Below are 16,249 nucleotides of genomic sequence, written 5' to 3' on the forward strand. Positions count from 1 at the left end.
TTGTACATAAATAAGCCTTTACTTACTAGTTAGATTGAGATTTTTTTACTTTATTTCCATGCACAATTTACTAATGATCTATTTGTATATTAGTTTAATCCTTCACCATGTGCAGTGCATTGGTATTTCATTTCGCTTTAATGACTTTGTACAATATTCATTTTGAGCAACAGGTGGTGCACAGCCATCTGTAGTAAGAAGAGAAGGGCAAGAGTTAGAAAGTGACTGTGATCCTGATCAATCGGGCCAGCATGCCAGAACAACTCCTACAGGTGATCTTTACTTCTGCTGCTTTTTATTATTTATACTTACTCCATGCACTGACATGGCACTACGTTAGGAACAGTGTTAGGAGCAGTTCAGCGTGTGCTGAGTTCTCAGAGCCAGAAGGATCCAACATCAAATAGTTTTAGACAGAAAAGTTCAAACACTTTCTTAGTCAGTGGTGCTGTTCAGTTGCAGGCTTTTGCTTTTCAGAAAGAAATACTGCAAATAAAAATAATCCTTGTTTGAACAAAGGATCTCCCACAAAATATGCCCTTAATTCTGCTAGAAAGCTCTATACGATAATAACTTCCCGATATAAAAAAGGTCTCCAAGGTTGGGTGGGTGCCCTGCTTGAGGAAAAACTCAGTGGGGGGTCAAGTGCCAACCCTTGTGGACGCCTATGAAATGAGCCCAAGTCAGAAATGTTCAAGATCTTTTGGAATCGCTGTGGGTATGGAGTTCCAAATGGCAACTAACCTCTCTCCTGGGTTGATCAACATGTCATGCCAACCGTGTTTGAAGATCAATAGAATATTCTTGACTAAAAGTTTGAGTTTTAGTGTTTAAACATTGTGATTGACCTACACAGACAAAGGGTTTTGGAAATTGGCACTAATCTCACCCCCGTGGAATTGAAAAGAGTTTCCCAGAGTTGTAAGTCATAGGACTTAGCCATGTCCCTAGTCACAGTAATATCCCACATGCTGGATCTATGAGTACAGAAATATAGGGTTAAAGAGCACTCCTCGAGTTTTAAAAAGAAAGCTTTTATTGGACAATAACTTACACCATGAAAGCAAGCTGCTCACTTGCTTCCATGGTCTAATGCTGTTGCCAATAAAAGCTTTATTAAAAGGGTTGTTCACCTTTGAATTAACTTTAAGATATAGAGAGTACTATTCTCAAAATTTGCAATTGGTCTCCATTTGTTTTTACTTGTAATTTTAAATTATTTCACTTCTTTTCTCCAGTTTGGAATTGCAGCACATATCTGGTTCTAGGGTCTAAATTACCCTAGCAACCAGGCTAATGTGGGCCAGGTTTAAATGAGAGACTGGAATATGAATAGGAAAGGGTCTGAATAAGATACATTAACAATAAGATTGTAAGCTCCCAGAGCAAACTTTTTTTGGCTGCTAGGGTCTAACAGCTAGAAAGAGTCAGAAGAAAAAGTCAAACAATTGAAAATCTATATAAAATAAAAAATGAAGACCAAATTAAAAGGCGCTAAGAACTGGCCATTACTAACTAACATACTAAAAGTTAACTTAAAGGTGAAATATATATTTCTTTACTTGCAGAAAGTGAACACCTGCGCCCGAAAAAGCTGAGTATATGGAGTCCTGACTTCTAGTATATGTAGGAACTATCAATGTCCGGACTGTAGGCCTCCAGACTTAGCCCAAGTCTATCATTACCCACAGTTCCTGTAGTGGACACTCAAGTCTTTCTTTACTTGCTCCTGGTCTCGCTTGAACAACTCTTGCACGTAAGAATGATCTGAGATCTCTAAATAGATGTTCAGTGAAAGTCAAAGTCTGGGGCCTGTAGTGTATATAGTGGTTGGCATTGAGGTATTATCTTGCTGAAGCACCCCTTGTCTTTTCTCAGTAATTTTGGGGTCTGTTTCTAACCTTAGCTGAAGGATGTGGGAGCTGGCAGCAGATTTAGATACAAAGTTTGTCAGTATTATGAGACACTGCTAGATTGCACAGTATTCACATCAGGGTTTGTCGTTTGCAGTTCTATAGATGTTAACGGGTCCCGGGGGATTCTGCAACAGTATTTGGGGGGCTGTAGGTTACCCATCAATAGATTTCTCCCCCCATCTATTTGGGTCGCCCTTAATATATAACATATTGCCTGGCACCGGTGTACAAAGAGTAAGTGCAGAGAAATAAGCAAGGTGTTTTCACTTCTTTTAGCAAAATTAGGAACATATTTTTCATGTTCCTTAAAAAAACACAGAAAGCCTCTTGAGACCTCCCTTGCGTACGGCTTAGGAAGGTTACTGTGCGAAGCTGGGACTTTATCAGGTTTATATATTGTGTACCAGATGGTCTGTAGCTGTCTATTCTCAAATTAATTTGTTCTTGGGGCTTATTGATTTGTGCAACCTAAAGCTCGTAATTTCACACATTGGCAAGGTCAGCTGTCTCCGGCACATTTGGTTCTTGCACTAAAAGAAATATATATAACAGCAAACACATCCATACTCTATGTAAATTCTGCTCACTTTCTTACATTCTTTTTTTTTGGAACTGTTTTATAATAGTGTATTAAAGGGAAACTATCACTTCTGCTGTTTCTCGCTGATTATTTCTATTCATACAATTAAGAGCTACTTTTATTGATATGTATATAACTTATAATATGATTAGTTTCTGCATTAGGCACCAGGGGAAATGTTAGGGCCCAAATCCTTGGAAAATAGCACCACTGCAAAGGTACTTTGATCAAACCAACTTTTCAGCATGCTTGTCTCTCCACCCTAGATAAGCTATAATACCTAGCTATCAGTAGCCCCGTGGGGTGGTTTTTATACATATCACCATATATATGTAGATGGAAGTGATCAGAACACCTCCAACTGGTGAAAATATGAAGCATACAAATAGCCCACAACCTAACTAGTGGTGTGTATGTTGACCCGCAACCTGCCGGTGCAGCAAGTTTACCCTTAGGTCAGGTGGGTTAAGATTGAAACTTGAAACGATCATTTTCATTAAAATGCCTTTATTGTCACAATACGGGCAAACAACTTTCAAGAGTAATTGGCTCTTTAGCCTTGATAAAGAGCCAATTAAGCTTGAAACGTTGCTGCTGCCCCATATTGTAACAATAAAGGCATTTAAATGAAAATGACAGAGTGCTGATCGTTTGGATTAACATGTACAGGAGTGGAGGGACCCTGTTGACTCAGCTCCCGTCTGTTAATTCTATAACTGAGTGCTGCCTATTTGGTTAAGATACCTGTAGGGTTGAAAATTTGGCAAAATTGTAAGCTGGGTGGGGGTCAGACTGGGGATGTACCATCTTCCTCTGCTCCTGAAGTTTCCCTTTACTGGAACCTAAAGCAGGAGCAGAAGTTGACAATATTCAGTGGGTTAGGGCCGGGTGCACATTAAGGTTTTGTGGGTTAGGGTCTGGTACAGGTTGAATTTTTCCTGACCCACACATCCCTAGATAAAACATTTCAATAAAAAAGTGCATTTTTAGCTGACAACTGAGGGCCTTTTGGAGGCTCTTCCTGCTCTTGGCACATCAATCAAATGCCGAAGATAAGAGTGGGTTGCCCACTGTCATCCTTGGCATTTGATTGTTGTTACATGTATTCCCTACCCCTGTAGTGTCTGTTTAACTTCCAATTCCATAAGCCATGTACCCCTGTAAATGTGCCAATAGGAATTATGCAGCTCTTTCATTTCATAAAAATGCCACTGAGTTAATCTTGAAATCAATTTCTTTGTATATCTCAGATTAATACCAAGCTTGGACTGTGTCTGCCCACTGGTTTATCCACTATACAGTGGAGGAAATAATTATTTGACCCCTCACTGATTTTGTAAGTTTGTCCAATGACAAAGAAATGAAAAGTCTCAGAACAGTATCATTTCAATGGTAGGTTTATTTTAACAGTGGCAGATAGCACATCAAAAGGAAAATCGAAAAAATAACTTTAAATAAAAGATAGCAACAGATTTGCATTTCATTGAGTGAAATAAGTTTTTGAACCCTCTAACAAAAAAAGACTTAATACTTAGTGGAAAAACCCTTGTTTGCAAGCACAGAGGTCAAAAGTTTCTTGTAATTGATGACCAAGTTTGAGCACATTTTAGGAGGAATGTTGGTCCACTCCTCTTTGCAGATCATCTCTAAATCCCTAAGGTTTCGAGGCTGTCTCTGTGCAACTCTGAGCTTGAGCTCCCTCCATAGGTTTTCTATTGGATTAAGGTCCGGAGACTGACTAGGCCACTCCATGACCTTAATGTGCTTCTTCTTGAGCCACTCCTTTGTTGCCTTTGCTGTATGTTTTGGGTCATTGTCGTGCTGGAACACCCATCCACGACCCATTTTCAGTTTCCTGGCAGAGGGAAGGAGGTTGTCGTTCAGGATTTCACGATACATGGCTCCGTCCATTTTCCCATTAATGCGAATAAGTTGTCCTGTGCCCTTAGCAGAAAAACACCCCCAAAGCAAAATGTTTCCACCCCCATGCTTGACGGTGGGGACGGTGTTTTGGGGGTCATAGGCAGCATTTTTCTTCCTCCAAACACAGCGAGTTGAGTTAATGCCAAAGAGCTCTATTTTGGTCTCATCAGACCACAGCACCTTCTCCCAGTCACTCACAGAATCATTCAGGTGTTCATTGGCAAACTTCAGACGGGCCTGCACATGTGCCTTCTTGAGCAGGGGGACCTTGCGAGCCCTGCAGGATTTTAATCCATTGCGGTGTAATGTGTTTCCAATGGTTTTCTTGGTGACTGTGGTCCCTGCTAATTTGAGGTCATTAACTAACTCCTCCCGTGTAGTTCTAGGATGCTTTTTCACCTTTCTCAGAATCATTGACACCCGACGAGGTGAGATCTTGCGTGGAGCCCCAGAGCGAGGTCGATTGATGGTCATTTTGTGCTCCTTCCATTTTCGAACAATCGCACCAACAGTTGTCACCTTCTCTCCCAGCTTCTTGCTAATGGTTTTGTAGCCCATTCCAGCCTTGTGCAGGTCTACAATTTTGTCTCTGACATCCTTGGACAGCTCTTTGGTCTTTCCCATGTTGGAGAGTTTGGAGTCTGCTTGATTGATTGATTCTGTGGACAGGTGCCTTTTATACAGGTGACTAGTTAAGACAGGTGTCCTTAATGAGGTTGACTAATTGAGTAGAAGTGTCTAACCACTCTGTGGGAGCCAGAACTCTTAATGGTTGGTAGGGGTTCAAAAACTTATTTCACTCAATGAAATGCAAATCAGTTGCTATCTTTTATTTAAAGTTATTTTTTCGATTTTCCTTTTGATGTGCTATCTGCCACTGTTAAAATAAACCTACCATTGAAATGATACTGTTCTGAGACTTTTCATTTCTTTGTCATTGGACAAACTTACAAAATCAGTGAGGGGTCAAATAATTATTTCCTCCACTGTATATTCATCTATGGACATTTCTTTAAGTTTCAAGGCTTCTTGCTCATACTTCCAATAATAACGTCGCAGGGATGCCTTGTGTATAGATACCACCAAAAAACAATAAAATCAGCCATTGTATTTGGTCACATCAAGTAATCCTTACAGTAAACAAATCTAATAACATATCCAGAATATGTGCTCTCAAGCCTTCAAATAACAGGAAATAATCTGTTTGAAACTGGCAATCATGTCGTCTCCATCAAACAGACAAATTACAACAATATGTTATATTTCAGTGCTCTTGGCACTCTGTTAATAACAAGCCTTCCATCATAACTTAGGGATGCAAAGAGCCAGGGGTCTGCTGATGACCATTCAACCGCATACACGCTGTCTTCATGTTCTTCATAGGTGGCTATTACACTGTCCTGGAGTGGTTCTTTTGTCCTGAAAGGGACACAAAAAAAAATGAACTGTGGAAAACAATGTCACTGATTTATCCAACGCAGTAATTGTTAGAATGGGGAATGACTGACAGGCAAAGTAACAAAACATATTGCGGTCACATATAATTAATAAATATTCATAGGCCAGTCTGTACGTCAAGCGATTTGATATGAAACAGAGTTAAATGTGTCATTAGTTTTCAACTGGTTCTCCATAAAAATGCCTCTAAATGTAGCCCAGATAATGGCTGTTATAGACACTCAACAAGTCCAGTTGATTTGAAATTTAGAAAAATATGGCTAAAAACTGTTCCAAATCACAGCTGTGATCATTATTATTATATTAAAGGAGACGTGTGAAGAACAAGAATGTGCCGGTGCATTACACATCTCTAAATGTAAAAAGAATGTGCTCAAAAAGCAGTATTGGGCTGATATGTTGAGAAATTCCACCAAAACCCCACTAGTCCTGCCAATCCATTCCACTACCTTTCCCTCTATATTTTAGTCACTCGCAACAAATCTCCTGCGTCTCGGGCGACTAATCTCCCCGAAATGCCATCCCACCGGCGAAAATGTAAATTGCCGGTGGGATGGCATACGTGCGCAAGTTTCCTCCCGAGGCTGCCGCGTTTGCCATCCCACCGGTGATTTACATTTTCGCTGGTGGGATGGCAATCCGGGGAGATTAGTCGCCCGCGAACAGGGAGTTTTGTCGCAGGCGACTAATCTCCCCGTGTGCCAGAGCCCATAGGCTACGTCTCCTATAAATAAACTCTGCTTTGCTTTGGATGGAACAGACATATTTCATGGGGAATTATTTTTGTGCTAACAGCCATACAATAGTCACTATAGTCCATTTACTTGGCTTGGGTCTTAAGTATCTGCAGCTGATCTCCAAGCAAGAAAATGATTTCATTCCTACCTAAATAAGAACCTTACTTCATTGAAGGCTGGAAATTAGTCCTGTGTATCAAGCTCTCCAAAATAAATGCCTCACTATTTGCCCAACATTTTTTCTCCTACTGGTGGCTTGGTAAATTGCCAGGGAAGGTGGTTTCACGTCATAGTTGAAAGTACATGATTTGCAGATGTTTAAGCTTTTGAATATTAGATATTATGAATTCTGTAGGTGTTATGCGAGCTTATATGTATGATTATATTCCCTCCTCCTTACAAAGCATGTGAGATTTAATTTAGCCTCATGAATTGAACACTGGCTTTATAATGCATCCTTCTTCCTTTGCCTCAACCCTCGGCTCGTTGGCTTTCATTGAAACAATTGATTTCAGGCAGCTTTAGGTGAAGGGAATAGCAGAAGAACAACATGGGCATCAAGCGGTGGGTAGTTCAAGCCACAAATATACATGGCAAGAGTATCTTTATTTCCTACACATAAAGTTTTAAAACATAAAAGGTTCAGGAACCTATTATCAAGAGAAATTTAGAGAAAGTTTTTTTTTGTACTTTCACTATGGGGCAGATTTACGTAAATTCCAACTGGGGTATCCTTCAGGTATGCCAACAATGACAATTTTTTCACAGTCACTAACACTCTCCCAACTGCCGGGGAAATGTTATTGACAGTCAGGAGAGTGTTTAATGAATTGACACCTTTAATGAATGTAGATCAATGTGCCAATTTGTCAGAAATGAATCGACAGCTTGGAGGATCTGATCCAATTCATTCCTATGGGTGATAGATATCAGCATGCAGCACTGAAATCTAACACCTTAAGGGTTTGGAATTTCCCCAAATTAAAGTTATGGTTACTGCTCATAAAAAGGGAAAAAACAGGGAGGGAAAAATAATGAATCTAAACATCAAGAAATAACTTTCATATAATTTCAAATAGATCATTATCTTTGTACTACTTGTCCAGGTTGGAGTGTGAGGGCAAGAAATAAGCACCACTAGTGAATACCCCCAGCAAGAAAGCAACAGATATTGTACAATAATACATATATTACATATATAATAATAAATAATACTTTTCTTCCTGCAGGTTGTCCTCCTGATCACTAAGATCTTCATCATCAACAAGATGGCCAAATGGTTCAGATGAAATGGATACCATGTTTGATAGGATAACCCTGCTATCGCTGCTTCCTGTTAGAACAAGTTGGTCATGGGAATGGTTGTATCGGACACTCCAAACCCTAGAGAAGAAAAAAAAAATATTTGAAAACATAATACTGTAATATTATTATGAAAAAGAAAATCCAATAAAGAATAGAAATCTAAGTTGTGTTTTGAATCCCTTCATGCCCTATACCATCCAGTGGTCAGTGTTGGACTGGGGTACCTGGGGCCCACCGGGGAAGCTAACCCCAAGGTCCCTTACAGCGACACTGCACCCAAGCTTGTATGAAGGGCCTACCCATACCACGCCCCACTGGTGGGTCAGACCTGCTACACCAATACCTCCTCCTTCTCAACAGTTTTGGAAATTGTGTACATGTTGCATATTTATAGACAATTATACCTGAATTATATGCCAAACAAAATATTATTAGTGGCCTCTGATCTGTTAGGAATTCACATGGCTCTAAACTCATTTAGAACAGCCTAACCTGCACAGGTAGCAAGAAGCATTGCATTGCATTGCTGGCCCTTAAAAACATAACCACAGAAAAAAAAGAGGCCACCCCTTTAGACCTGAAGAAATTAACTTGAAGCAGTGCAGGGAGGGCAGTGAGGATGGGGAATGCCCTGTCAGGTGAGGTTGTGATGGCAGATTTTATTAAGAGGGGATTAGGTGACTTCTTGGACAAGCATAAAATCCAAGGCTTCTGTGATCTTAAGACCTTCATTTAGTATAGATATTGGTATTTATAATTATATACAGTTCGTGGGTGTATATATAGGTCTGTTTATGTATGTGATCCATGCACACTGGGGTTTGCTTGAATGGGTTAAACTTGATGGACTTTGGTCTTTTTTCAACCCAAATTAACTATGTCGCTATGACTTCACAAAGCATCCTGGAGCCCCATGCTACTGCAATGCCAGGCTGCTAACCCTTCTGCACCAATATATGTTTTTCTATTTATTTGTTCTATTTCAGGAGGATGTACCCATGATTCTTACTGAGCTGTGAAAGATGTCTGCGCCATGCTTATAATAACCAAATAAATAAATAAAGCAGAAAGAAACAAATCTTACTCTCAAATAAGCACTTTTTCTGATTTCTAGTAATATTATATTGTTAGCGGGGAGAGGTATAATTTAGTTATTACAGTCAAAGTCTTGGATAATTATACACCTGCTACTGAAGCCTTTCACTTTGCTGGTAGGATGAATATTATTTGTGACAAAACGCTCTATTGATTGTTTTAGTTTTAGGTACAGACACTTATGGCAGCATTCTGCATGATAGCAATGGCATATTGACTCTATATTCCTGCCTACAGTATGTATAGTATCACCTACTAACAAACATATCCCATAAACAGCCTAAATGTAATACCCTGCTGTATCTAAATAAACCATTTTCATAAAAATATACTTTTTAGCAGTATCTGCCATTAGGTAATCCTAAATAGAAAATTGTCATTTTAATTACTTAGGGACATCCCTGGGGATCATATGATTCACCAAGGGAACATCAGCCAATGAATGGACAAGGTTCTGTCTTTTACTCCCACACTACTTTATGTTACATCTAGTATATATAAATCTAGAGCAACTGGACTTGCACCATTTCACTACTCATTTCACTACTCATCAAAGCACCTTCTTCAGTTCAGTTGACTAGTATAATAAGTCCTTGGCATATAAACTCTTCCACTAATCCAATCACAATGGCATATTGTAACTCATAGAGACAGGTGTTACTTGTGAGAGTTGCATGAGTAGATGTGTGAAATGTTCTGAAACCGCCAGGGTACAGATGTTGGAACAGCATTGTATGTAGTAGACAGGTGGTGTTGAAGGCCTCCGTCTCTGTTAGGAATGGTTTCTCCACTTTATCATGAATAGCCTCTTTCACACATTGTTCAAACCAGTGGTCTTCTTTCTCCAAAATGTTGACATTGCTATCTTCAAAGGAGTGTCCATTGTCTTTTAGGAGTAGAAAAACAGCTGATTTTTGCCCTGTAGAGTTTGCCCTCCTATGATGAGCCATTCACTTGCTGAGCAGTTGCTTCATCATCCCAATGTATAGGTCAGTGCACTCCTCACTACACTAAACTACATACACCACATTGCTTTGTTTTTCCTTTGGTGTTGGTGTTCAACACCACCTGTCTGCTACATACAATGCTCTTCTAACATCTCTCCCGCGGCGGTTTTAGAACACTTCACACATCCATTCATGCAACTCTCACAAGTAACACCTGTCTCTATGAGTTGCATGATACCTTGGTAATCCTATCATTGTAACCCCACAGCATTCACACCTCTGTGTGTTTCAGGTGTCATCTCTGAAGAGTTACAAAGTGCCATTGTGATTGGATTAGTGGAGGAGTTTATATACCAAGGACTTCCCATACCAGTCAGTTTAACTGAAGAAGCTGCTCGGATGAGTAGTGAAATTACTTCAGTGATTACTCAGCAAGTCCAGTTGCTCTAGAATTATTTATACTAGATGTAACAGAAAGTAGTGTGGAAGCAAAAGACAGAACCTTGTCTATTCATTGGCTGATGTGCCCTTGACGTCTTCAATGATTACTCAGCAAGTTCAGTTGCTCTAGATTTATTTATACTAGATATACCATGACCTGGATGAATGAAAATCTTCATAGTCATACCTCCTGTTACAGGTAGAGCTGCATTATTTCCTATCAGCTGACAGATTATCACAAAATGGTGGTTCAAGGGAAAAGTTGCAAAAAAGATGTAAAAGAGCAATATTTACTGATATATATCAGTTTAGAAATCATTTTAATAGGCCACTTAATATGATATAAACTATCTGTTGCTTAAGTATTTGTTATGGGGTATAGATTTCCTTTAAAATTACACATCTATATATATATTGTTTATATAAAATATACATTTTTTACTCAGTTAAAAAAGAACACATCTGACAGTCTCCCCTTAATTAGTAGATAGGAATGGGTGAAAAAAATAGCACATTATTTTATATATTAATGTATTTGTATTTTATAATATATATATATATATATATATATATATATATATATATATATATATATATATATATAAAATAATCATCTGTGGCCAGCACACCCTTCCTTCAATGTTTTATCAAAAAATTTTTATTGTAGATATTTTGTTAAAACCAACGTTTCGGTCCTTATTAGGACCTTTCTCCTTGAGAAAGGTCCTAATAAGGACCGAAACGAGGAGAAAGGTCCTAATAAGGACCGAAACGTTGGTTTTAACAATATATCTACAATAAAAAATTTTTGATAAAACATTGAAGGGTGTGCTGGCCACAGATTATTTTCTATACAGACATAATTTTGGCTAGCACCCCGCAGAATATTGAGCCTTGGAGTGCGGACACCATTTGGATTGAAATATATATATATTGAAAAAGGTTCCAAAAGGGACCGAAACGTCGGTTGTACATGCAATTTTAATACACGAGAGATTTTTTGAAACACAAAGACCCTTGGTGCTGGCTGTTTTATTTTGATATATATATATATATATATATATAAAATGTATATACACATATATTTTTTATATTATAGTCTTAAACATGTTCAGCTTTATCTCCTCAATCTGAAGTTTCCATGGTAACCTCTGACTACTAGACTCTAGGGAGACATCTACTTTAACCCTCCAGACACAATATTTCAGCATCTTATGTCTACTGAATTTAAAAGAATTCTATATATTTTTTTTTTCTAAAAGTGACATCGTTTTTGTAAGTACTCATAAAGTTTTTCTACAACCAGTAGATACTAATAAATTCCAATTCACTTGTATAAGCAGCTGTTTTCATAGTTATCTCCCAGAATGGTAGTTTAAAAGATAACAAGATCAGGTTGAAAATGAGGCAAAGTGTAAGCTCACAGAAGCTCTCGTACCATTGTTTCCATTCATATTAATATAATGAGTGTTTAATACGTTGTCAGGAACCACTTAGGATGTACTAAAAACCAATAATTGCAGTAATCCGTTAAGCCACATCCAACTGAATCTTTGTTTTAGGCAATGTTAACTTGAAATTTACCTACAGTAGGATGTAGGGATTGCCAATGGCATTAGCAATACATACTTATATTTAAATTCATTTGATAACATTTTATTTATCTAGTTCTTTAACATAAAACCGGGACAACAAAAATGTATTTATTTACTATTGTTTTTACCACTGGGAAACCTACCTCAACCACTGCCCCCACCATAACTGCCCCCCCTTACCTCTACCCCATGTTTGTGGCTGCCACTTGCACCTCTATTTCCAGTGCTACATGAAGAGGGATCAGATGGGAACTGCAACATTTTTCCCCCATTACCCAAGGGACCTGCAAACCCATAGTTCGAGCACTGTTTCAGCGATTTTTTTTTTTAAGAAAGAAGACTTGTAAGCTAATTAACCAGTCCACACAAACTCACCATTTGTGACCAGTTTGCAAGATTTTAGCCTATAGAAAATAATGGAATTTGACTGGTTTGGGGAACACTTTCTGACAAAAAGTCTGTGGGGGGAGGGCACCTCAAATATAAGCAAGATAGATACAAAAAATTCCTAAATGTTGGGAAAATATGAATAAATGTGAGCCACACATATCAACCCAAATCTTTGTTTTCTGTTGAATAATACGATTGTTGATTAGTTGCTACTGGTTAACTGTTATTCAATGAAATTAATTGATAAACCCTTTCTCAGGCAATCAGGATCCAACATGAGTGTTTTATGTAACAGTCCAGCAAAAATTAGACCGGCACAACAGGTGTGATGGAAGCGTCATGCCTGACAATGGGGTACACCCCCGAAACGTTGCTGCTTTATCTTGAATGAACACGCAGGGACTGAGCCCCGCTTGCATCACACCTGTTGTGCCAGTCTAATTTTTGCTGGACTGTTTTGGAGGTGCCGACTCCCTGGGCTGTGCACAAGGTATAAGGACTGAAGGAGGTAAGGATGTGCTGGTGAAAAATGTTTTGTTGTTTTATATAACAGCCATTCTCATAAAAATAGTCATAGACACAAAGGATAGGGTTCATTCCATCAAGAGACAGTTAACCTACATGTTTTTGTATTGTTGGAGTAGAAAAAAAAAAACCTGTAGGAAAACCAAATGGGGGGAACATGAAAGTGCCATGCATACCGTGCCCTAGTGGGAACTGAACCCAGGACTCCAGCACTGCAATACAGTTATTTGTAATGTATGCCTTCTTAGAAGCCTTTTCTTCGGCATGAACAAGTCGACTTTGCCAACTTGCCTACAGATTTGAGATCTTTTGTCTTTTATTGCTTTTATGTGATGACTAGGCCGGTTCTCTATTAAAGTATTCTTATTTGAAGGGGAAAAGTCAGTGGTGAAACATGTTTTCCCGGGGCCCCTTCTCAGTTTGCATTGATGGGGCGACCCCCTGTTGTACAAGAGAAGGGGTGCCGGTTACGCTGTAGTTTTCCATTTTCTTATAACTCTTGAAGTATAAAATGTTTTGCTGAGGGAACTTGCTAATAAACCACTTTATTTCTGCTGCAAACAACTCAGTCATGCTCTTTGGCAGATGCCCATTCCAAATTGCTGACTCATGTCAGTTCGGTAGACTAATAAATCATTTACTGACACATGCTCCATCAACTTAGGAATTTCAGCTGGGAGAACTAGTTGCTACTTTTTGTCTGCCTGGGACTCAACAAAAAAAAATGATAGGCTGAGAGAAATCACTGATAAAGCATTAAATAGGGTAGAAAATATAAGGAAAAACAAATGGCAATTCGTGAGAATAATACTACTAATACTCCATTTTCTATACTCCATGTTCCAAGCCAGAAGTGTGAGTGCAGAAGAGGATGAATAGGAAAGGCCTCATATAAGCAGACCATAGACAGTGGAAGCTTTAAGATATGGTCAGAATCCATTCAAATCAATAGCAAGTAGCACAGGAGTTGGCAGGTTTGGGTAATAGCACAGAAGGTTCTGAGGGCCATTTAAGCAGCCCAACAACATGGCACCAAAGTGCACCAACTGGCTTGCAAAATAAAGTGTATATAACATTCACTCCATTAATGAAAGGTACTTGCACGAAGCTCTAAAGCTCCCACACAGCCAGACCTAATGAAAACTAAACCCTGGAATTACCACCTGTCTGGAGGCAGGAGTTACAGGTTCCATAAATCAAAGATTTACAGATACTGAAGATAAGTAAAATACTTAGCTGCAATGTTGGAATTCAGATAGACAAAATCCTTCTCTTGCACTGTACTGTAGCTATGTGTTATGGCTATTAAGCCTACCAGTACAGCGAGGCATGGATTCATTATGGCTGGGTATGTTCATGCTTACATTAATATTTTTCTTGAGGTAAATGGTTTAATAGGGTGTTCTGTGCCCATGTAAAATATATAAACTGTCATTTCAATACAAGTACAAAGGTGTTACCAATGAGAATGCTCTTCTAGGGTTTTCACTGGCTCATGAATATTTCTGGTATCCCAAAACTTCACTTTGCAATCATCTCCACAACTGGCCAGATAGTACTGCTTATTGGGATTGAAATCGAGGTCTCGAACCAACTGTCCGTGGGCATTTTCAATGCAGTATATCTGTCTGGAAAATAAAGATATAGAACATTTAGTAAGCTAGGCAAACTATTATCTGGTATGACTAATGCTGTCCTAAAACATGGTAGCCTCACAAAGACTTATCTGCCCAGATTTGGGATGGCTAACCATACTAGCTGGTAGTCAGCTTAGGGCTCAGTTCCAACCAACAATCCTGTAATACAGATTTCAGCTTATGTGTCCAAACCAAACATTTTATCTGTCACTGAACCTTTTTGGTGGGTTCATGGCCCATAGACAAATGAGTAAGTAAAGAGAAGTGGCAGCTGCACTTTACTTCCTGCAGATGAGATTTTTCAGGCCATCAGAACAATAGTATTAATCCATCCCTGTGTATGGTCCCTTGTACAGTATCCTTCCATTCAGCCCCTGGCCAACCGTATGAATCTGAAAGGTCGGTAGTTTCAGAGGGCACTAGATTTTGATGAGGTTCAATCACACTGTGCTGCTGGGTAATATATTTTAAATCTGAAATGAAATCTGAATAAGTGTTTAAAGTGGACCTGTCACACAGACATAAAAAGCTGTAGAAAGACCTTTGCAAATGAAATTTGAAACTCAAAATCTTTTATTTAATAAAACATCCACTCCTGTAATAAATGCATTTGAAAATCCCATCTGTAAATCATATATTGCCTGCCCCACCTCTATGTCTCAGGCACAGAAATCACTTTCACTTTCATTTCTGCACTTCCTAGATGTAATTTCTCTTTCTACATTCCCTCTACCTTCCCATTGTCTATAATCTTGTAGCCTGTGCATGGGAACAAGTCGAGTCCTCCTTCTGGCGATACACATGATTTTGGGATGTTGCAAACTTTGCCATTATAACAGCCTCCACAAAATGGCTGCCATCTGCTCGCTTTGATTATGGATTCCAAAATAGGAATAAAACAATATTTTAATCATATTTTTATTTTGTGTAAATAACGTTTATTTTGCCTGACTAGCAAAATAAATTGGGATTTTTCATTATTTCTTAGGGTGATAGGGATTATAAGGCTCATTTTTGAAAGTAGCATAGGTGTAACTAGAATAGACACATCGGCACACAGTGACACTACTTGGGCCCATATGACTTGGGGTGAGTGCCAATGTGCACATTCAGCCTGCTCTGGTGAACTGCATGCATGGAAATCCAAGGGAGCCCTGAAACTAGAACCAACCTGGATTTGCGGTACTAGAATAAAAAGAGAAAGATAATATAAGAAGAAAACAAGGAAGATAACTGCTCCTGAGTTGTGCTTCGTACAAGGGAATGCCTTTACTGGCATACATTTATGGAATATCTTTGTACAAACTATAGACTATTAGGCTGTAATTCAAGGACACCTGGAAAGGGAACCAGCTGCCCATGTCTGCTCCAGTGTCTATTTCCGTACTAAGTAGGGAGACAAGGTGCAGAATAAGAAAGACATGATAAGACAAGTACATATATATATACACCTAACTTTGCTCTTACAAAATATAGTGGGAATATTCTCTTTATTCTTCTTGTTGCTATAGCAGCAGCTGTTTCTGTGTCTGGAACTTTGTATCTGTGGGGGGTGCCTCCACTGTGTTGCAATGTGTAGATCTCAGGCTCCTTCATTTCTTGTACTAGACCTGCACTGACATACGGTGACTTTATCTTATCAGTTGGCAGGTTTGCCATGTATATAGCATCTTCAGCAAGAAATAATAAGGCTATAAATG

General features: G+C 38.9%; 1 protein-coding gene and 1 long non-coding RNA gene across 2 annotated transcripts in view; both read right to left on the reverse strand.

Annotated features, from left to right (window-relative positions):
• LOC116411065 lies at window positions 1-3,788 on the reverse strand. The gene is made up of 2 exons (XR_004222799.1): window positions 313-3,788; window positions 1-188 (listed from the first exon to the last, which is right to left on the reverse strand). It is a non-coding gene; the product is annotated as an uncharacterized LOC116411065 (long non-coding RNA).
• Window positions 3,789-5,512: 1,724 nt separating this feature from the next.
• The window catches only part of eipr1 (EARP complex and GARP complex interacting protein 1), an 89,857-nt gene continuing 79,120 nt past the window's right edge, over window positions 5,513-16,249 (reverse strand). The window contains exons 7-9 of the mRNA NM_001011292.1: window positions 14,373-14,540; window positions 7,830-7,997; window positions 5,513-5,838 (exon numbers count right to left, since the gene is read on the reverse strand). Of these exons, the coding sequence (NP_001011292.1) occupies window positions 5,664-5,838; window positions 7,830-7,997; window positions 14,373-14,540 (511 nt within the window). The 3' untranslated portion in view covers window positions 5,513-5,663. The remainder of the gene's footprint in view (window positions 5,839-7,829; window positions 7,998-14,372; window positions 14,541-16,249) is intronic.

Source organism: Xenopus tropicalis, chromosome 5 (assembly GCF_000004195.4).
Source record: "Xenopus tropicalis strain Nigerian chromosome 5, UCB_Xtro_10.0, whole genome shotgun sequence".
Taxonomy (NCBI): Eukaryota; Metazoa; Chordata; class Amphibia; order Anura; family Pipidae; genus Xenopus; species Xenopus tropicalis.